The following is a 23893-nucleotide window of genomic DNA, read 5'->3' on the forward strand; positions in this document are numbered from 1 at the left end:
AACTTGGTGTTCATGGGATTTAAAAATGTAAACAATAGATTGTGATCGTAAATTCAATCTGGAATGCCAAATTCAAAGGGTTTCGCTCTCTGAGCGTACACTGGACGCTCTGGCCGAGGAGTAGGGTTGATCCGAGCATTCTGACTTCGACAGCAGTCATGCACCCAAGCTAACTGGCTGAAATTGTCTAGCTTGCTAACTACTTCCCGACACAAATGAGAGAACACATCACTCTGACCATTTTACTCGTCCTAGCAGAGCTGGTTATGCTGTGTTCTTTTATCCTGAGCGTTGGTGACTGTAACTCTGCTGCTGGCAACAATTGTATTACGTTTTTTTGCCGACGTTTACTGACACCGGCCATATTCAACAGGTGTTGAGCGTTTGTAAATTCATCAGTTATTCTGCGCTCTGACACACTCAGAGGAGAATGCTCCGAAATCGAAGTCGATAGCCAGAGTGAATTTACGAACGTATCCATAGTGTGGGCATAGGCAGACGTTGCAATTGAAGGATGCATTTCACGCTGTTCAATTGGCTACATCTGTCGGTACAAACGTTGATTGAAGAATATTTTTTTTGTTGCGCTCCGCCACCTAAAAAAATGTGCACAACACCACTACTTGTAACCTTAACGTTTGTTCAACTGACTCTCGTATTTGTTGATTTAATCGGACTTTATTCATATGAGTAGTCCAGGAATGACACGAGAAAGTAGCAACTCTCCAGATCACAATGACACTATAAGCAGTACCGTAATTCAAAGAACAGCGCGCATACCTTTTAAATGTAACCACACCATTTGAGCTATAACGTCAACCAATAAGATCCTTTCTCTTTAGTGTAAACGGAAGTGACCAAAAAGTATTTCCACGTTAGCATTGTTATTTAGACGTGTATTAACACCATGAAACTCAAAATATCAGTCCTTTAACTGCATAGCGTCACATACTTACCCAATGTAGTTTTAAATTCGCGTTGGTGCCAGGACTTGGTTAATATATATTATATAGGTAACGCTAACTAGGTAGCTGATCGCGTTAGCTAACAATGGCTAACTGTAACGGTATGGTTTTTCACACTCAAATTGCCTCCATTATGGAGGTGCTAGCGAATGCAGCCGTGGCAGAGATCTGTAAACTCGTAGACGACGACTATGCAGTGTTTCGTTTGGAAATGTCTCAAAGCCAGAAAGAAAACAGGACATTGCGGAGAAAACTACAGCTACTGGAAATGAAGGTGTCACGTGAGCGCGCAGAGGGGACAATGCGAGAGCGCGTCCTCGCCAGTCGCCCCAGTAGTGTCAAGATCCTCGACCGATACAGAGGAATGGCAAGAGGTATATTTTTCAGAAGGCTGTCGCCGTTCATAAAATTCATTCCTTATAGCCCCGTTCCCCCCCTGAACATTCAGGTGTATAACAGAATTGGGTCTTGGTCAGTTTCTGGATGGTATGCAATAATTCAAATTCCCTGATTACGATCTATCTAGCGCAAATATTCAATATCATATAATAAACAAATGCGCACGACTTTTGGATGCTGAATAAAAGCAGGTCACCTTGCCAGAAGATACCGACCCTACCGTTACCATTGTTTACAATGAGCAGCACTGGGGCTCCAATCATGGTTAGTAAGTGTAAATAACATTTTATTCAACACGCTGGCTTGTAGAGACTATTGTTTATTTTGGGGGGGCTCCAATCAGTAGCCACAGCAAAAAGTATGTGGACACCCCTTCAAATTAGTAGATTTGGCTATTTCAGCCACACAAGCTCACAGAATGGGACGAGAGTGCTGAAACGAGTAAAAAAAAAATCTGTCCTCGGTAGCAGGCAGTAGCAGGCAGTTTGGAACTGGGAAGTGAAGAGTCTGGAGCAGTGGAAACCGTTCTCTGGAGTGATGAATCACACTTCACAATCTGGCAGTCCAACAGACAAATCTGGGTTTGGCGGGTGCCAGGAGAATGCTACCTGCCAAATGCAGAGTGCCCACTGTAAAGTTTGGTGGAGGAGTAATAATGGTCTGGGGCTGTTTTTCATGGTTTGGGCTAGACACCTTAGTTCCAGTGTAGGGAAGTGTTAATGCTACAGCATACAATGACATTCTAGATGATTCTGCTCTTCTGACTTTGTGGCAACAGTTTGGGGAAGGCCCTTAACTGTTTCAGCATGACAATGCCCCCGTGCACAACTCAAGGTTCATACAGAAATGGTTTGTCGAAATCAATATGGAAGAACTTGACTGGCCTTCACAAAGCCCTGACCTCAACCCCATCGAACATCTTTGGGATGAATTGGAACACTGACTACGAGCCAGGTCTACTCGCCCAACCTCACAAATGCTCTTGTGGCTGAATGGAAGCAAGTCTCCGCAGCAATGTTCCAACATCTAGTGGAAAGCCTTCCCAGAAGAGTGGAGGCTATTATAATAGCAAAAAGGGGGACAAACTCCATATTAATGGCAATGCTTTTGGAATGAGATGTTCGACGAGCCATGTAGTGTATCACAGCCATTATGGAATGGCAGTGTCAGCCAACGTGACATGCAATTCCATAATTCCATAATGGCTGCTGTGGCTACTGCTAGCTAGCATGAGGATGAAAATGGCAGTTTCCGGGAAAACTAGCAGTATTTCAATCTTCTCGATGGAGCAGTGTGGATAAAGGTCAAATCTGGAGTACAGTGGCGTTGTACCGACCCATATCTCACGCTAGTTCCATGGTGTCTTAATGTAACCATGAAAAGATGCAGTAGTCTCTACAAGCCAGTATGTTGAATAAAATTATATTTACACTTTACCGGTTGTTCATGCTGTTGGTCCTTTTGGAGGTGGAGATAGGGTATCCACAGGAAAGGGTTGTTAACCCGACTCTTTGCGGTGCCGGTAGGTTCTGACGCTTGTATTTTCAATCTCTTGACATGTACGTTGACCGAAGCACGTTTCCTCGTAGTCAGCTGGAAGCGTTTGCCGTTCGGTTATCCTCGGCCATATTGTGCTAGTGTTTGTCAAGTGCGAATTGCATTTCTTTCATACAAACCAATATACAGACCAGCCTACTAAAGGTAGGGTTGATAACGCTTCCCTGTGGATATTTTGTATCAGATTACCTCCGACATAGGGACAAAATCGGTGGACAGCAAGTAAAATAAGTTGAAATGATGTTTGTTCAACATTCTGACTTGTAAATGGGACTGTTCAGGAATGCTGAGCCTACATGATAGAGACGTGTGCAAGTATTTCACTCTCAGATTCTAAAAGAGGCTATTGTAACCAGAGCCATATATTTGGGTTGTCATACACTTACAATGTTCTATTGAGCAGGACTTTCATACAAGCCTTAAAATGAGAACTCCCCCTTGTTCTGCAACCAAATTTCATTCTTCGCTCTCATGCGGTAGTGTTTGCAAAGACAGAAAAGGGTCTATACCGTTGAGCAGACAGTAGCCAACATAACCTCTTTTACCCCCAATCACTTTCTCAGGTGAAGGACATCTCACTGAAGGCCACAGGAGCTTTGTGAAGCCAATGAAGAACAATTCCTGGAGAGATGACCAATCAATTACTGTTGATGAGGGGAGTGGAACCTCAACCCAGCATGTTATCGTGATAGAGGTTAGTGTCATAGTATTACATCAAAATTAGTTACTTTGTAAATCAAATGTGGCCAGTTTATTTCAGAATGGCTCCCCTCAGCTATTCACTTGCTTACATGTACATCTGCCATAGGGGAGCTTGTGAGACTTACTCTACGACATTGTTATCCAATTCTACTCATGTACCGGTAATAACTACCTCTCTTTTTTGTGTCAGTCTGCAGATGCAGAAGCTGCAGGTCCTGGGGTCAAGATGGAGAGGTCTGAAGGAGATGAAGACCCACAGCACAGCAGAGACATCCAGACTGGAGCACCCTCTGTAGCCACAGAGGACCCCATCACCGCCCCAGTGCAGCCCAGGACCCGAAGCAGCATCACTGAGGTCAGTGGAACGCCGAACGTCGTCCTCAAGTCAAAGACAGACACCGAGACTTTAACACACAGGCTCTTACACACAGGATCTGACCACCGATCAGACCCAGAGAGACTGGGCTGTTCTTCTGCTCCCGGTTCAGAGTACTTACTGGTATTTCACCAGAGCCAAAGAACAGTTCATTCCCGTAGAGATGGTGATGGTGACACGTTAGACACGGGTGGTGATGATCCGTCTTGTTCTTACGCTACAGAGATGGACCCTGGCAACATATCCTTGGGTTTAGAGACACAGACTGATTTGTCTAGAGGGGACTGGAACCAGTACAGTAGTAGTGTATACTCTGAAGGGTGCCTAGATAAGAAAGGGGAGGTTATAATCGTAGATGAGGTAACTGTGAAAGTGGAGGGTGACGCTTCTTCCACATGGAATGCAGATAGTCATCTAGGAGACGGACACTCACAGGGCAGAGATTTCTTAGACTACAGGGAAAGCTTAGAGACAAATACAAACGTTGTGACCCACTCTCCAATACATGCGTTCAGGGATTGTGACCCAGTGTCTACGTCGATGGAGCCATCAGATTCACACAGCGGTGTCCTTTTCGATCAGGTATTGAACTCAAACGACAGGGCTAGAGCCCAGGCTCAGGGAGGGGGAACCACATCAGGCAATAGTAAAGAGAAACGGTTCCTCTGCATGTTCTGTAACAAAGGCTTCAGCTGCCCCCAGAAGGTGGAGCTCCACCAGAGGGTCCACACAGGGGTGAAACCCTTCAGCTGTACCCAGTGTCACATGCGCTTCGCCCAGGCTCGTGACCTGAAGAGGCACCAGAGGGTCCACACAGGTGAGAAACCCTACAGCTGTCCCCAGTGTGAGAAGAGGTTCTCCCGCCAGGACCATCTGAAGATGCACCTTAAGGTCCACACGGGAGAGAGGCCGTTCTCCTGTACGCACTGTGGGAAGACTTTTTCAGAGAGGAGCTACCTCAGGATACACCAGCAAAAAAAACATTCCACTCTACAACATAAAAAGTAACCATTCCACTCGACAGCTTAGATCGAATCCTGCATTAAAGACAAATATTAATTTTCATATTTGTCAGCAGAATAGATCCGTAGATGCGTTTGGAATAACAAGAGGAACCGATATCAGTGTTGCATATTCCTGGGTAAAATATTGCATCCAGACATTGTGGGATATATAAGCCTACAAAGTCTGATACATATTGTGTTTGTACTGTGTGCCTATTTAATTACTTGCATTCAACTACTATTTCATGAGAAATGAATGGAATTTATCAAGTTTATGCAGATTGTTAGTTGAGATGTGTGTGTGGTTTTCATATGGTGTATTTAAAACTTGTTTTATGTTCAATAAACACAAAATGGGACTTTTCATTCTAAGACTTTCACTTAGACTCTCTCTTTAGTGTACATAACATCTGATCTCGCCCTATTCTGCATACACACAATATTATAACCAATATACACTTACATAATATACCCCAACACCTACTGTACACGTCAACATAGTTTAGTCGGGTTTGTCTGATGACTTTCAATAGCAGACTTATTTTTACCCACATCATATTTATGTCCCATGATGGGTTTAAAAAAGTGTAATGCTGTAACTACAGTATAGAACTCAAATTTAGTGGGAAACATAAGCAACAATTTAACTCTCAAAATGCGTATCAGCCAATTAAAATCTTTGATTTACTTGCAGGTGACAAAACGCTAAATTGTAGCTGGTCTCATCAGATTATATCCTGGAACAAGTTCTGCATCAGCCAATTAAAATCGTTGACATAGTTGGACGTGTCCTTAACAGGGGCGGTTCGGGGGGGGGGGGCAGTGCCCCTGTGACAACAATTTTGGACAAATTTTTGCTATCGTTCAGTTTTTTACATCCGTTATTAGACAGTGGCAACGCGGAACACTAATCATTATGAACATGGTCTTTTGCCTGCTAATGCCTGCAATGCAGTGAAGAAAACGATATGACAACAATAACGTCCAATGTAACTGGCCCCTCTAACAGTACAACTGGCCCCAGCTTGGCCCCCCCAGTTGAAATGGTCTGTAACGGCCACTGGTCCTTAACATACCTCAGTCCAACTGCACGTTCTGATCATCAAAGCAACTATCACGTGTATTTGACTGACGGGTCAAATTGCTCTCTGTGTAAATTGCCTAGTCTGTGTAACTGACGCCGATTGTGGCAAGGCTTCAAATCTCAAATGTGTCCCCCTCCTTTTAAATGTAGATTTACATGAATTGTGTTAGTGTGTTGAAAAGGGATGTAGCCAACAGCTTGAAAATGAAGAGCTACCTCTTAAGCGTCACACACAAACACACTGCTATTTGTGCGTCTAACTTTCTTACGGTGTGTTTGTAATCTGGAGTACGCTCTGGGCGTTCATAAATTCAGAGTGTTGTCGGATTGTCCGTTTGTAAATTCAAGAGTGTTTCGCTCGCGGAGTGTTCAGAGCGCATACTGGACGCTCTGGCGGTGGAGTAGGGTTGATCCAAGCATTCTAACCTCATAACGGCAGTCAAGCACCCAAGCTAACCTTCATTTAACTAGGCCAGTCGGTTAAGAACAAATTCTTATTTTACAATGAAGGCCTACACCAGCCAAACCTTCCCCTAACCCAGACTACACTGGGCCAATTGTGTGCGCCCTATGGGACTCCCAATCACGGCCAGTTGTGATACCGCCCGGGATCAGACCAGGGTCTGTAGTGACGCCTCTAGCACTGAGATGCAGTGCCTTAGACCGCTGCGCTACTCTGGAGCCCGAAAATAAGAGAACACCTCACTCTGACCATTTTACTCGCCCTTGCATAGCTAGTTAGGCTGTTTTCATGTTATCCAGAGCAGTTACTCTGCTGCTAGCAACAATTGAATTACGCTTTTTCGCTGAGGTTTACTGACACTGGCCATATTCAAGGGGTGTTGAGCTTTTGTAAATTCATCAGTTATTCTGCGCTCTGGCACACTCAGAGGAGAGTGCCCCGAAATCGGAGTAGATAGCCAGAGCGAATTTACGAACGCACCCTTAGTCCTGAATGAATTGTGAATAATGATGAGTAAGAAAGTTACAGATGTGCAAATATCATACCCCCAAGACATGCTAACCTCTCACCATTACAATAACAGGGGAGGTGAGCATTTTGGGGGGGGGTATGATATTTGTGTCTAACTTTCTCACTCATCATTATTCAGGATTCATTCAAGATTATCCGGAATCATGGTAGCATCCACATTCTATTTTTCTTTACAATAAAGTGACAAAAACATTTTATTTTTTATTTCACCTTTATTTGACCAGGTAGGCTAGTTGAGAACAAGTTCTCTTTTGCAACTGCGACCTGCCCAAGATAAAGCATAGCAATTCGACACATACAACAACACAGAGTTACACATGGAATAAACAAAACACAGTCAATAATACAGTAGAACAAAAGAAAACAAAAAGTCTATATACAGTGAGTGCAAATGAGGTAAGTTAAGGCAATGAATAGGCCATGGTGGCAAAGTAATTACAATATAGCAATTAAACACTGGAATGGTAGATGTGCAGAAGATGAATGTGCAAGTAGAGATACTGGGGTGCAAAGGAGCAAGATGACACAATACATTAATTACCATTCATTTCTTTTGGGCACAAAATGATCTGAAACACAACCAAAATAAACAGCAATGCATCCAACAAGCTTGTAGAGTCACAAGCTTGATGTAATCATTGCGTGCTAGGAATATGGGACCAAATACTAAACTTTTGAATTCTTTAATACACATATAAGTGAACTTGTCCCAATACTTTTGGCCCCCTAAAATGAGTGGACTATGTACAAAAGGTGCTTTCATTTCTAAACGGTTCACCCTATGGATGACAATAACCTTAAATAAAATCTGACAGTCTTCACTTTAACCTCAGTCGTGTGGTCAGGTGCCACAAAGGGAAACCTCGGAAAATTATAATTGGCTCAGAACAGGGCAGCACGGCTGGCCCTTAAATGTACACAGAGAGCTAAAAGTAATAATGTGCATGTATCTCTCAGGCTCAAAGTGGAGGAGAGATTGACTTCATCACTACTTGTTTTTGTAAGAAGTGTTGACATGCTGAATGCACCAAGGTGTCTGTTTAAACTACTAGCGCACAGCTTGGACACCCATGCATACCCCACAAGACATGCCACCAGAGGTCTCTTCACAGTCCCCAGGTCAAGAACAGACTATGGGAGGCACACAGTACTACATAGAGCCATGGCTACATGGATCTCTATTCCACATCAGGTAAATGATGCAAGCAGTAGAATCAGATTTAGAAAGCAGATAAAAATACACCTTATGGAACAGGGACCGACTAGTTGACAAGGACCGACTAGTTGTACGTTCCGAGATGCCGTTCTGCACACTACTGTTGTACTGCGCTGGTGTTTGCCTGTTTGTGGCCCACCTGTTAGCTTGCAGGATTCTTGGCATTCCCCGACCTCTCTCATCAATGAGCTGTTTTCGCCCACAGGACTGCCACTGACTGGATGTTTTTTGTTTGTCGCACTATTCTCGGTAAATCCTAGACACTGTCATGTATTATAAGCCCAAGAGGCCAGCCATTTCTGAGATACTGGAAGCGGCACGCCTGGCACCCAGAAGCTAGGATATGCATATGCATGGTAGTATTGGATAGTAAACACTCTAAAGTTTCTAAAACTGTTAAAAATGTTTGGACAAAGTTTACAGGTAACTTTTTAGATTCATGTTGGTCGAGTTGGAAGAGGTGTATTTCTGAATAAAACGCGGCAAATAAATTGACATTTTTTGGGATATAAATAAGGACTTTATCGAACAAAATGACCATTCATTGTGTAACTGGGACCTTTGGGATTGCAAAAAGATCTTCAAAGGTAAGCAATTTATTTTATCGCTATTTCTGACTTTCGTGATGCATATGCTTGGTTGGAAAATGTTTTTAATGCTTTTGTATGCGGGGCGCTGTCCTCAGATAATCGCATGGTATGCTTTCGCCATAAAGCCTTTTTGAAATCTGACAAAGCGGCTGGATTAACAAGAAGTTAAGCTTTTAAATGATGTAAGACACTTAAATATTCATGAATGTTTAATATTACGAATTTAGTATTTTTGAATTTCGCGCTCTGCAATTTCACCGGATGTTGTTAAATCGATCCCGGTAACGGGATTCAAGCCGTAAGGGATCCCTAAGAGGATTTATTAATGGGTGCATGCTTATTAGTAACTGGAAAAAGCAATTTCATAAATGTGTCAAGTGAGGCATCTGGTTTCTCCTCATTACAGACAACAGACCAGCAAATATTCTTTACATCTTCAAAATAGGACTCCCTACACAACCTCTTGTATGATCTCTCATGCACAATTTCAATTTTGGAACATTGGTTTCTCTAGATAAGGCCACTATATTATGATCACTATATCTGATGGGTTGGATAGTTCTTTAGAGCAGATTTCTGCAGCATTAGTAAAAATGTGATCAATACACGTGGATGATTTATTTCCTGTGCTGTTTGTATGTAGGTTGAATGATTACCTGAACCAGATTGCAAGCACTGGTTACAGTTTGAAGATTTTTCGTGAGTGGACAGCTTGATGAAAACCAGTCAATATTTAGGTCACTCAGAAAACATACCTCTCTGTTAATATTACATACAGCATTGAGCATTTCACACATTATCTAGATACTTACTGTTAGCACTCGGTGGTCTACAGCAACTTCTCTTTGTGCCTCTGTAGCTTTCTCCCTCATCATTATTCACAATTCATTCATAATTCATAACCCACCTGTAGCACGCGCTCCAGCAGGTATATCTCTCTGGTCACCCCTAAAGCCAGCTCCTCCTTTGGTCGTCTCTCCTTCCAGTTCTCTGCTGCCAATGACTGGAACGAACTACAAAAATCTCTGAAACTGCAAACACTTATCTCCCTCACTAGCTTTAAGCACCAGCTGTCAGAGCAGCTCACAGATCACTGCACCTGTACATAGCCCATCTATAAGTTAGGCCAAACTACTACCTCATCCCTACTGTATTTATTTATTTTATTTATTTTGCTCCTTTGCACCATATTTATATTTTAACTTTGAACTTTCTTCAAATAACAAATCTACCATTCCAGTGTTTTACTTGCTATACTGTATTTACTCTGCCACCATGGCCTTTTTTGCCTTTACCTCCCTTATCTCACATCATTTGCTCACATTGTATATAGTCTTATTTTTCTACTGTATCATTGATTGTATGTTGTTTTACTCCATGTGTAACTCTGTATTTTTGTATGTTGTCGAACTGCTTTGCTTTATCTTGGCCAGGTCGCAATTGTAAATGAGAACTTGTTCTCAACTTGCCTACCTGGTTAAATAAAGGTGAAATAAATAAAATAAAAAAATTATTATCCATAATCATGGAAGCATTTATATTCATGTAGCAGTGTTCAGAAACATATTATATTCTTATTTACAATAAAAGTGACTTCAAATGACACAATACATTATTTACCATTCATTTCTATTGGGCACAACATAATCTGCCTGTCGCATCATAGGAAACATTTGATCTCAAATCCAAAATGCTGGAATAGGCTATAGAACCAAATCAAAAAGCTTCACTGTCCAAATAAATAAGTAAGGCAGTGTACATCACCATGTCACTGTGTTTAGTCTACAGTCCTTGACCTCAAGCTGTTTGCAGTAAATGGCCCATAAGCTACCTTCAGGTTGTGTGATGATTGAGATGAAATATTAAACATGAACTAAAGTCCACCTGTACTTGATAGTTCAGAATGACTGGTCTCTACAAACTGGGTCAGAGTGAACGACCTGTTTACTTTTGTTTAGGAGGGTAATAAACATTAAATCAAAGTTTATTGGTCATGCTTATATTACTAGCTCCTGACAATGCGGTAAAATGTCAAACAGGTACAAAAACAATCAATAACTGCAGTTAAGAGTGAAAGGTCACTGGTTTGAATCCCAGAGACGACTAGATGTAATATCTGTAAATGTAATAAACATTTTAAAACTGGAAGAACAACAAGAATTCAAGAAATGTCAGAACAAATCCAATTTACAACCCAAACAAACACCCCTCATTAACCCTTTGTTAACTTGAATTTGAAACAGGCTTGTAAATACTTTTTTTTATAGAGACAGTAAACCTAGGCTAGATAAACCTAGGCTAGATGAATGTGCTTCTGATGCACATTCAAATGTCATAAAAAAATCAACACTGCAGAGCTATCCCTGTCCTCCGCTGTGCCCTAATTGTATTACTGCTGATGATATCTGGAAATGCGCATGTACACCCTGGCCCATCTACTGTTGCTAGCCCCAATTCAGACTTGTGCTCTGATATCTGCTTTACTGATTTCTGCTCTTGTAAAAACCTGGGTTTTCAGCACATTAACACTAGAAGCTTATTACCTAAAATTGATCAATTGAAAGTGTTGGTTTACAGCTCAAATCCAGATGTGTTGGTCATTACTGAGACGTGGTTAAGAAAGAGTGTTTTGAACACTGATGTTAATCTCTCTGTTTCTACACTTTTTCGGTAAGACAGATCTTCCAAAGGTGGTGGAGTGGCAATCTTTACCAAGGAACACCTTCAGTGCTTGGTTGTCTCCACCAAGTCTGTCACCAAAGAATTTGATTTTCTGGTTTTAAGCATTCAACTTTCAAATAGCTCTTTGTTGACTGTTGCTGGGTGTTATCATCCCCCATCAGCACTGGCCTGTGCCCTACCTGCCCTAAGCTCTTTCCTGGCCCCTTACACTAAGTCTGCATTTTTCCTGCTAGGTGACCTAAACTGGGACATGTTTAAACCACCTGACCAAGTCCTAAAGCAATGGGACTCCCTAAATCTTTCTCAGATTATTACCAATCCCACAAGGAATGACTCCAAACACCCAGAAAAGTCTACTCTCCTTGAAGTTATCCTCACAAATAATCCTGATAGGGATCAGTCTGGTGTTTTCTGTAAAGACCTTAGTGATCACTGTTTTACAGCCTGTGTTTGTAATGGCTGCTCAGTGAAATGACCTGTCCTGATTTGTCATAGAACCTTGATAAAAAACTTGAATGAGCAAGCCTTCCTTAATGACCTGGCCTCTGTAAATTGGTTTAGAATCAGCTTGATCCCCTCTGTTGAAGACACTTGGACCTTCTTTTTTGATATTTTCAGTGGTATTGTTAACAAACACGCCCTCATAAAAAAAAGAGAATTAAAAACAGGTTCAGCCCCTGGTTTGACCGTGATCTGGCAGAGTTACTCCACCTCAAGAATTCCATTTGGCGAAAGGCTCGGCACACGCATACTCAGGCTGACTGGCTCTCGATCAGGCAAATGAGAAATAAGTGCACTCGGGCTATCCGGAAGGCCAAAGTAAGTTACTTTAAGGAGCAGTTCTCTTTCTGTGGGTCTAACCCCAAGGAGTTGTGGAAAACGGTTAAAGACCTGGAGTAGAAACTCTCCTCCTCACAGCTAACCATGTCCCTTGATGATGTGGTTGTTATTGCCAATGAGCGCATGGCTGAGCTCTTTAATCACCACTTCATTACATCAGGATTCCTATTTGACTCAGCCATGCCTCCTTGCCCATCCAACATTTCCTCATCTCCCACCCCTTCTAATGCGACTGGCCTTGATGCTCCTCCCTCTTTATCCCCTGTCTCGCTACAAAGTTTCATCCCTGCAGGCGGTTACTGAGTCTGAGGTGCTAAAGGACCTCCTTAAACTTGACCCCCAAAAAACATCTGGGTCAGATGGTTTAGACCCTTTCTTTTTTAAGATTGCAGCCCCTATCATCGCCAAGCCTATCTCTGACCTTTTTAACCTGTCTGTCCTCTCTGGGGAGGTTCCCATTGCTTGGAAGGCAGCCAATGTGCATCCTTTATTTAAAGGGGGAGATCAAGCTGATCCTAACTGTTATAGGGCAATTTCTATTTTGTCCTGTTTATCAAGTGTTGGGAAAACTTGCCAATGATTAACTGAGTGGCTTTCTTGATGTCTATAGTATTCTCTCTGGTATGCAATCTGGTTTCCGCTCAGGTTATGGATGTGTCACTGCAACCTTAAAGGTCCTAAATGATGTCACCATTGCCTTTGATTCTAAGCAATGTTGTGCTGCTATTTTTATTGACTTGGCCAAAGCTTTTGATATGGTAGACCATTCCATTCTTGTGGGATTGTTGGTGTCTCTGAGGGGGTCTTTGGCCTGGTTTGCTAACAACCTCTCTCAAAGAGTGCAGTGTATAAAGTCAGAACATCTGCTGTCACAGCCACTGCCTGTTACCAAGGGAGTACCCCAAGGAACAATCCTAGGCCGCACGCGCTTCTCAATTTACATCAACAACTTAGTTCAGGCAGTAGGAAGCTCTCATCCATTTATATGCAGATGATACAGTCTTATACTCAGCTGGCCCCTCCCCAGATTTTGTGTTAAACGCTCTACAACAAAGCTTTCTTAGTGTCCAACAAGCTTTCTCTGCCCTTAACCTTGTTCTGAACACCTCCAAAACAAAGGTAATTTGGTTTGGTAAGAAGAATGCCCCTCTCCCCACAGGTGTGATTACTACCTCTGAGGGTTTAGAGCTTGAGGTAGTCACCTCATACAAGTACTTGGGAGTATGGCTGGACGGTACACTGTCCTTCTCTCAGCACATATCAAAGCTGCAGGCTAAATTAAATCTAGACTTGGTTTCCTATATCGTAATCGCTCCTCTTTCACCCCAGCTGACAAACTAACCCTGATTGTCCCTTGTTGTCTCTACCTTCTTGCCCTTTGTGTTGTTGTCTGTGCCCAATAATGTTTGTATCATGTTTTGTGCTGCTGCCATGTTGTTGCAAACATGTTGTTGTCATGTTGTGTTGCTACCATGCTGTGTTGTCATGTGTTGCTACCTTGCTATGTTGTTGTCTTAGGTCACTCTTTATGTAGTGTTGTGTTATCCCCTCTTGTCGTGATGTATGTTTTGTCCTATATTTTTAATCCCCGTCCCGCAGGAGGCCTTTTGCCTTTTGGTAGGCCGTCATAGTAAATAAAAATGTGTTCTTAACTGACATGCCTAGTAAAATAAAGTACAGTTGAATATTTACCTTAATGAGGTGATGTAGATGGAATAAAATAATTATATTCTATGCTATTCTACTATGTTCTTGCTAACACACTGTTCTTTATAAACAAATCTGCTTTGAGCTTGAAAGATACTTGAATTGGAGACTTGACATGTAACGTAATAATCAGTATCGTATTTCAAAAAACAGCGTGCATACACTTCATTTAGCCACACCCTTTGAGCTATGACACCACCATTCATATCCTTTCTCTTCAGTGTAAACCGAAGTGTGCCATTCCATCAAGTGATCTTCCCCTGGTCGAGTAATACGGTTGGCTGACGACACGCTGATGTTGGTTAGAGGTGGTGGAAAGGGAGTCCCTAGAGAAAGCAAGAACAAGATGGTTGTCAGGAGTAGTGCCGTGTTATCATAAGGAGACGTATACTTGGAAAACGGACGAGGAATGGAGGGAAAAAGAGAGGGAGAGGAGGTCTAAGAGAGAGAGGGAAGAAGAGGGTGAGCTTGAGTCGGATAAAAATGGTGGAAAAAAGGAGATGGTTTGTTAAAGAATGGTAGAAGGTGTAAGCAGAGTGAGCTGAAGACAGGAGGAGAAATGGAAGTGAATGAGGTCGAAGTATCAGAGGTGGTAGGTGTGGGGAAGTTATCGGAGACCGGGGTATGCACCGAGGGTCAGGATAAAGATGAGTTTGTGACAGTAGGAGTGAAGTTTAAGGAAAAAGTGGACTCTTGCCTTTTGGCTGATCCATTTGTGGTCTCACGGTGGGTGAAAAAATAGTTGGGTAACGTGGAATCGGTGAGGGTAACCAGAAGTGGTCTAGTGATAATTGTTTGTGTTTCTGTTGGTCAGAGGGAGAAGGCGCTCGGAGTAAAACAAATGGGGGCAAGAAGAGTGAATTGTTTCGCTCTCAAGAAAAGGGCACCAATGAAAGGAGTGATAACTGGGGTAGCAGTAAATATAAAAGTTGACCAGCTGAGGGGAAAGATTCCCGGTGTTTGTGATGCTCGTCGTTTGATGCGAAGCAGACAGGGTGGCTAGAGTGGGGAAACAGAAGAGTCATTGTCTGTTTTTTTGAGTTTTGAAGTTGAGTCTTTGCCCGACAAAGTGAAGTTTGGATATATAAGTTATCCTGTATGAGTGTATAAGCCGAATACATTCCGATGTTACAGGTGTCAAGCTTATGGGCTTGTGGCAGCAGTGTGTAGGAGGGAGGGTCCAAGGTGTGAGAAGTGTGCAGAAGGGCATGAGACAAAGGAATGTGTAGCATTGGGGAAATTAGTGGTATGTGTTAATTGTAGGGGTGCCCATGGGACATGGGATCAGAAATGTCCCGTGTGAGAGAGGCAGGTTGAGGTTTCCAGGGTTAGAGTAGTGCAGAAGTTGTCATATGCTGAGGCAGTGAAGAAAGTAGAGGAAGATGGGTCAAGGGGGAGGGATCCTGAGAGGAGTGATGTGAGTAGTAGATCTGTACCAGTACAGAGGGATAGGCTAAAAAGGTATATAAGTTTCAGTAAGATTGGATTTTTAGCATTTATAGCAATGGTTATAAACTGTACTGCAGGGATGGAACGGAAGTCGCAGAAAATTGAGGTTATGGTGGCAGCTGCAAAAATGTATTTTGGTGTGCGAGACTTGACAGAAGAGTTACAGGGTGTGTTAAGTGGTGATGTCCCATCCTTTCAGGATGACGGCTTGAGGTAGGAATAAATACAGTTAATTAGTGGAGTAGGGTGGTGCTATTTTTATTTTATATAATTTTGAAATTAGTGAGTTAGATGGTTGGGTATTTATTTTTTACATTTTTATTTTTCAAGCAAAAAATAAGGGAGTTGTACTGCAGTCTAGTAGGCGGCGGTAATGCAACAAATTGGATGCCAGCCGTCGTTAAACTTCATAGAAGAAGAAGAAGTAAACGGAAGTGAACAGTGACCAGGAACAATTTCCACGTTAGCGTTTTTATTGTCGTTAATTATACGTTTATTAACACCATGGAACTCAAAGTATGACTAATTGAAATTAACAGCGTTACATACTCACCCAAGGTAGTCTTTAATTCGCGTTAGAAAAAGGACTTGTTCGATATACGGTATCTAGGTAACGCTAACTGCAAACGTTAGCTAACAATGGCTAACTGTATGGTTTTTCACACTCAAATAGCCTCCATCATGGAGGTGCTAGCGAATGCAGCCGTGGCAGATATCTGTAAACTCGTAGACGACGACTATGCAGTGTTTCGTTTAGAAATAACTCAAAGCCAGAAAGAAAACAGGACATTGCGGAGGAAACTACAGCTACTGGAACTGAAGACGGCACGGGAGCGCGTCCTCGCCAGTCGTCCCAGTAGTGTCAAGATCCTCGACCGATACAGAGGAATCGCAAGAGGTACATCAGTGGAGGATGGCTCATAATAATGTCTGGAACGGCGCAAAAGGAATGACATCAAATACATTGATACCGTTCTACTAATTCTGCTCCAGCCATTACCACGAACCTGTCCTCCCCAATTAAGCTGCCACCAACCTCCTGTGATGTTCATATATAGCTCAGTACAGTAGCCCCATTCCCCTCTGTACATGTGTTCAGATGTGTTACCCAGAATTTGGTCTTGGTCAGTTTTTGGATAGTATGCAATAATTCCTCTGATTACTTATCCATCATATTCTAACCAGATTCTTGATTTACTGCATTTCCTATTATTTACTCAATGAAAACAATGTGATACATGGAACATAATACATAAATCAATAAATAGTATATCAATAAGTTATGAGAAGTGTTACCTTACATCCTTGCCAATTCTAGATCTTGTTAAAACTGTCAATAGTCTACAACATAGAGGTAAGCATTGACAGTACCTAATTTAACCACCTCTTTTCCCCCAATCACTCTCTCAGGTGAAGGAAATCTCACTGGAGGCCACAGGAGCTTTGTGAAGCCAGCGGGACACAATACATGGAGAGATGACCAACCAATCACTGTTGATGAGGGGAGTGGAACCTCAACCCAGCATGTTATCATGATAGAGGTTAGTGTAATAGTGTTACATCAAAATTACAGTACATCAAATGTGCCCAGTTTATTTCAGAAAGGCTCCCCTCAGCTATTCACTTCCTTACATGTACATCCTAATTTATCTGCCATAGAGGAGCTTGTGAGACTTCCCTATGACATTGTTATCCAATAGCCTCCTCTCTTCTTGGGTCAGTCTGCAGAGGCTGAAAGTCCTGGGGTCAAGCTGGATAGGTCTGAAGAAGAGGAAGACCCACGGCACAGTGGAGACATCAAGACTGGAGGGACTGGTGCGCTCCCTGTAGCCACGGAGGACCCCGCCCCAGCGCAGCCCAGGACCCGACACAGCATCACGGAGGTCAGTGGAACGCTGAACACCGTCCTCAAGTCAGAGACCGTCACAGAGACATTAACTGTAACACAAAGGCTTTTACACACAGGATCTGACCACAGGTCAGACTTGGAGAGACTGGGGCTGGGGGGACTGGGGTGTCCTCCTGCTCCAAGCGCAGAATATTTACTTTACAGTAACCCGAGCCCGAAGACGGTTCATTCCAATCCCGATTCAGGTGATGTGTTAAATGCTGGCGATGATCCGTGTTGTTCTTACACTACAGAGGTGGACCCTGGCAACATGCCCTTGGGTTTAGAGACACAGACTGATCTGTCTAGAGGAGACTGGAATCGGTACAGTAGTAGTGTGTACTCTGAAGGGTGCCTAGATAAGAAAGGGGAGGGTCTAGTTGTAGATGAAGTGACTGTGAAAGTGGAGGGCGACGTTCCCCCCACATGGAATGCAGATGGTCACCTAGGTGATGGACACTCACAGGGCAGAGATTTCTTAGATTACAGGGAAAGCTTAGTGTCCACGTCGATGGGGCCTTCCGATTCACACGGGCGTATCCTTTTCGATCAGGTATTAAACTCAAACGACAGGGCTAGAGCCCAGGCTCGGGGAGGGGGAGCAACATCAGGCAATAGTAAAGAGAAACGGTTCCTCTGCATGTTCTGTAACAAAGGCTTCAGCTGTGCCCAGAAGGTGGAGATCCACCAGAGGGTCCACACAGGAGAGAAACCATACAGCTGCCCCCAGTGTCACATGCGCTTCGCCCAGTCTGGCAGCCTGAAGAGGCACCAGAAGGTCCACACAGGGGAAAAACCCTTCAGCTGCCCCCAGTGTGATAAGAGGTTCTCCCGTCAGCACCTGCTGAAGACGCACCTGAAGGTCCACACAGGAGAACGGCCGTTCGCCTGTACACAATGTGGGAAGAGGTTCTCAGAGAGGAGCTACCTCAAGATACACCAGAAGAAAAACCATTCCACTCTATAGCTTCTGACGTGTTGGTCACCTCCTGCATTAAAAACTAACATTAATTGTCATTGTTGTCAGCAGAAAAGATCCACAGATGCATTTGGAATAACAAGAGTAACAGATTTCAGTGTTGAATATTCCTGGGTAGAATATTCAACACTACGTAAAGGTAGACTCAGCGAGATGACGTAGATCCGGGTTCACCAACTGGCGGGCCACGGTTGAGTTTTCTGAGCAATTAAAACTAATACATTTGTATTTGTTTTTATTGTTGGACATAAAAACACCAGCAAATCAGTTCCAATTGATTTTAATTTTGGAAATCTGTTCCTGAGTATTCCCATGCCTAATAGAAAGATATATGTGATCATATACAAATTTAATCAAGGTTTGAAATTATTATATTTTATCTGTTAGGGCTTCTTACGGTCAATTTTCAGTCTACAAATTATAATTATGTTCCGGGCCCCTTGACCATCTGCAAGAAAGATATCTGCCCATAGCTGAATCTAGTTGATGATCTCTGACTTAGATGCACAAAGTAAACAGCAGTAGTGGGTCAATTTCCACAATAACTAAGAGTGTTGAAGCATGAGGCTAAACAAGGAATAATGTGAGTAACAGATTTCAGTGTTGAATATTCCTGGGTAGAGTATTGCATCCAGACATTGTGTGATATATAAGGCATATATAAGCCTAATGAGTCTGTTTCATGTTGTGTTTGTACTGTACATTTGATGTTAAATCCATTACTTACTTTCAACTACCCAAACAATTCCCAAGACACTTTTAATGAGAAAAGAATTGCAGTTTATCGAGTAAATACAGATTTGTTTCTGAGACATGTGTATGTGTGGTTTTCATATGGTGTATTTAGAACTCGTTTATGTTTAATAAACACAAAATGTGACTTTTCATTCTAAGACTTTCATTGAGACTCTTTAGTATACATCACATCTGATCTCACCATATTCTGCATAAACACAACGTTTTAACCAATATACATTTTGCACTTACTAAATATACCTACACGTACCCACAACAGGAGGCTGCTGAGAGGAGAATGGCAAATGGAATGGCATCAAACACCTGGAAACCATGTGTTTGATGTATTTGATACCATTCCACCTATTCCGCTCCAGTCATTAACACAAGCCTGTTCTCCCCAATTAAGGTGCCACCAACCTCCTGTGATACCCACACACCAACAAACACCTACTGTACACATCAGAATAGTTTTGTCAGGTTTGTCTGATGACTTTTGACTTATCATAGCTGACTTTATTTTACCCACATCATATTTATATCCACCATGATGGGTTTTACAACAATGAAGTCATTGTGACTACAGTATAGGACTCAAACGTAGTGGGGATGGGTAAACACTCCATGTTGAAAGTGTTTATTATCTGTGTGTACGTACCTGAGGGAGTGTATGTCTGTGTAATCTGTATCATTTGTCTCTTCCAGGAGGAGGAGGGACCAGAGGTGCTATTGGTGAAGGAGGAGGGGTGTGAGGAGGGTCTGGGGAACCCTGAGGGGAACATGGTCATGGAGGACAACCAGACTACACCTCCTCCTGAACCCACAGAGGAACCAGCTGAGCGGCACAGATCCACACACAGTCTCACTGAGGTGAGCCCACTGAACTACTATCTGAATGGTTTTAGGTCAGCGGCATATCCACAAAGCCACTCAGACTATGAGTGCTGGTCTAGGATCAGTTGTGTCTTTTAGAGCATAATGAATAAGATTTATATGGAAGGATCCTAGATCAGCAATCCTACTCTGAGACTTTGTGGATACAGGCCCAGGTTTTAATAATTTTGTCTTAAGTGTAGCACCATGCCTTTGAATTGCCAAACCATTAAAGAGTGTGTCGTGGAAATTCTACACATGGGACACTCGAAGTCAATCTTAAATGAATCAATGTTTATTACCAGCATGCTGAGAGGTCACAGTCAAACTTAGATGCATAAGGTATCGGTCTGAAGTGAGCTCTACAGGGGCAGTCCTGTTAGTTCTCTTATATATTTACGGAGGCAAGTTATATTTGCATGATTTAGCTTATTCAGCCGGCTGCGACCGGGAGACCCATGGGGCGGCGCACAATTGGCCCAGCATCATTCGGGTTAGGGGAGGGTTTGGCCGGCAGGGATGTCCTTGTCCCATCGCGCACTAGTGACTCCTGTGGCGGGCCAGGCAAAGTGCACGGTGTTTCCTCCGACACATTGGTGCGGCTGCCTTCCGGGTTAAGTGGGCATTGTGTCAAGAAGCAGTGCGGCTTGGTTGGGTTGTGTTTCGGAGGACGCGCGGCTCTCGACCTTCGCCTATCCCGAGTCCATACGGGAGTTACAGCAATGAGACAAGACTGTAACTACCAATTGGATACCTCGAAATTTGGGAGGAAACGGGGTAAAAAAAAAAATCCATCACAACTGTCAAGTAATCAAATGAACTAATGAGGTCTTGATTCATTTTGTCTTAAGTGTGGGACTATGCCTTTTAAATGATCAAACTGTTAAAGAGTGTCAAGTAATCAAATCAACTAATACGTTTGCATAGTACTCACAGCAATCCCTAATTGCCCAATCAGAAGATGCTCCATAGCAGGGTGCTCATATCAGATTTCTTGATCCAACATCCTCTCACTCTGTATCTCTTACAGTCAGTAGACATGGAGGATTGGAAGCCTGATCTGCTGGTCAAAGAGGAGACAATAGAAGATGGACCACAGAGCATTGACCTGCCGAGTGGACTAAAGATGGGGGAGCAAGGTAAGAGAGAAATACATATAGCCTAGATACAGTAATAGATCTTCAATGGGAATAGTGATGCACCTGGCTATTCTTTTTTTTCTTCATTCATAAATGCAACTTATGTTTACATATAAAACCACACATTATAATGTATGAATTTGACCAGGTGATTGACCAGGTAAAAAAATGACATACGTAGAGTTTTCTCTGCCATGTAAAGTCTATTTTGTAACCTCTTCCTGCAGGTGGTTGGCTGGAGGCTAACAGAGGAGACTGGGCTCCCATCTTGGATTCCCAGACCCAGACCAGTGCAGTCAAGCGCCCAGGGGACAACATCACTGAGCAGGCCAGGACCAGAGGTGACATAGTGGAGGTCAGTGGATGGGACAGCGTCCTCAACTCTGGGCTGGGGAACAACACTGTTAACCAGAAACAGATAGTGGGACACAAAACAACAACCGATCTTAGTCTCCATGACAACAGACTGGCTGTGACCAGGGCGAGGCGTAGATTTGGTCTGCGGGGACAGGGAGGTGTCCATATGAGGCGGGAGAGAACAGACACAGACTCGGCTAGCGATGCTCCGTCCTGCTCCTATAGTTGTGATTCAGAGAGACTGATGGCGCCTCAGGTTAACCCCCTAACAGGTGCTGCCTTCAGCCTGCCTTCTATAGGATCTATCAACTGGAACATGGACCCTGCAACAACACAGACACTCCCTGGCCTTCATCATCCTCACACTCTCCTAATGTTAAACCAGACCTCAGACCATGCCAGTGCCTCATCACTAAATGGCAGCACCAGCCCATTGACAAATGACAGTAGTAGTGACGCTATCAGTAGATCCGGTGGCAAAGAGAAGCGCTTCCCGTGTTCATTCTGTGGGAAAGCCTTCAGTTTCCCCAAACAGGTGGAGATCCACCAGAGGATGCACACGGGGGAGAAACCATTCGGCTGCCAACTGTGTGAGAAGAGGTTCTCCCATCAGCACCACCTGAAGAGACACCAGAGGGTCCACACAGGGGAGAAACCTTTCAGCTGCCCCCAGTGTGAGAAGAGGTTCTCCCACCAGCACCAGCTGAAGATGCACCTGAAGGTCCACACGGGAGAGAGGCCATTTGCATGTATGCACTGCGGGAAGAGGTTCTCCGAGAGGAGCTACCTTAGGATACACCAGCAGAAAATGCACATGGCCCATGTATAGAGTATAGTAACATGTCATGTAGTACTAGCTAGTTTGTAGTTAATTCTGTTGGTTTTGGATGTAGTAGGGAACTGGATGAGGTGAACTGAGGAAAGAATGAGTATGATGAAGCAGAGTAGATGATATGGTGATGGTTGGTGTGATGGTGTCTGTAAAAATGCTTCACTGATGAAGAGTGACTTAGGTTGATACTGGTGTTTTATAGTGAGATAATGATGGTGCCTTAATTCATGTTTACTTCACATGAAGTAGTGAAGTTGTGTGTTATGTAATGTTGAACCTTTTCCAATGTATTCCAAATTTCATTTTTTTTAAAGCGAGGGTACCAGATTTACAGAAAAGGTCAAGTGTTACCATAGTGAGAAAAGTTATTATATTTGTCACGTATCGTTTTGTGTAATAAAAGTACTATACTTCAAGTTGTCTTAGTGTATGACCATTTTGTGAAATTAAATACAAAATCAACTCTGTGCTGACTGACTTGGTTATTTTTGTATCATTGCAGGGACTGAGTTTCCCTTATTTCAGTCGAACCAAAACATTATACTTAATTCTTAAATCAACACATACGGACAATTTTTATAATAAACTCCAATGGCTCCATATTGTTAGGTACTTCAATCACAGTGTTAGAGATGGGCTTGACTGTGGTTAACATTTTATAATGTCATGTTTCTGTGTGTACAGCAGAGTTTCTTATATAAACGTTTATGCTTTTCTGTACAATTTGTGTTTACAGTCCGCAGTCCATGAGGACCTGCTGATATCCGGTGTTGCTGGCTGGAGACACTGGACCTCTGAGGTGGCTGGGCACAAACCCTGGCCCCGGATTAGTACTTTGGATCAGGAGCCATCACTTTTCCTTCCCGAGTTGGAACCAGGACCCAACCGTGAGGGACAGAGACTCCACCACCACACAGAACACAACCAGTGGACAGGTGGACTGAACAACCTCAGTCCTGGTGGTCATCAGAGAGACAGAGGCTCCAGTCAGGGATCCAGTCTGCAGCCCAGACCTTTCTCTTCACAGTCTCAGTGCAGAGATGAAGCAGGGCCTGGGGCTGATAGAGATAGACCCTCCTGTTCCTATGATACAAACACCGCAGTATCCATGATGAACAGAGAAGGTCACCCTGGGCTTCAGCCTTCACATACGGTGGTGGGTGAACCCCTTGGGGGTAGTCTAACAGGAAGTCTGTCTTCTCCTTCAGGGTCTCATCTAATGCCTAATGACTGGGTTCCTAGGAGGCCTGGGTCTAGCCTTCCTCAGTTACCTCATGGTTACCCCACCAATACAGACAAGGTCAGGATGGGCGTTCACCACAAGAGGTACCTAGCCTATAACACAGCACCCAATCTCAACAACACCCAAACAATGGCTAGAGGTCAAGGAGGGAGCTCAAAGACTAACGACCTGAGGGTGGTGGCTCCTGCTTCTACCTCCTCTGGGTCACAACGTGGGAAGCGACGCATTAGGACGGACGCCGACAAACCGTATGCCTGCCCCACGTGTGGGAAGCGCTTCTCT

General features: G+C 43.3%; 1 protein-coding gene and 1 long non-coding RNA gene across 4 annotated transcripts in view; one reads left to right on the forward strand and one right to left on the reverse strand.

Moving 5' to 3' along the window:
* The first annotated feature begins 827 nt into the window (after positions 1-827).
* The window catches only part of LOC115191318 (zinc finger protein 528-like), a 44218-nt gene continuing 21152 nt past the window's right edge, over positions 828-23893 (forward strand). Inside the window, exons 1-6 of one of the 3 annotated variants that reach the window (XM_029749194.1) lie at positions 828-1339; positions 3485-3615; positions 3814-3978; positions 19873-20037; positions 21071-21179; positions 21407-22835. In XM_029749194.1, the coding sequence (XP_029605054.1) occupies positions 1051-1339; positions 3485-3615; positions 3814-3978; positions 19873-20037; positions 21071-21179; positions 21407-22365 (1818 nt within the window). In that variant the 5' untranslated portion in view covers positions 828-1050 and the 3' untranslated portion in view covers positions 22366-22835. Of the gene's footprint in view, positions 1340-3484; positions 3616-3813; positions 3979-17056; positions 17107-17286; positions 17449-19872; positions 20038-21070; positions 21180-21406; positions 22836-23893 lie in introns of those variants that run through there. The other 2 variants (XR_003877635.1, XM_029749193.1) reach the window with 2 other exon arrangements.
* Positions 14242-16237, reverse strand: LOC115191407 (uncharacterized). Its single transcript, XR_003877665.1, has 2 exons — positions 16119-16237; positions 14242-14442 (listed from the first exon to the last, which is right to left on the reverse strand). It is a non-coding gene; the product is annotated as an uncharacterized LOC115191407 (long non-coding RNA).

This window comes from Salmo trutta, chromosome 4 (genome assembly GCF_901001165.1).
Source record: "Salmo trutta chromosome 4, fSalTru1.1, whole genome shotgun sequence".
NCBI classification, from domain to species: Eukaryota; Metazoa; Chordata; class Actinopteri; order Salmoniformes; family Salmonidae; genus Salmo; species Salmo trutta.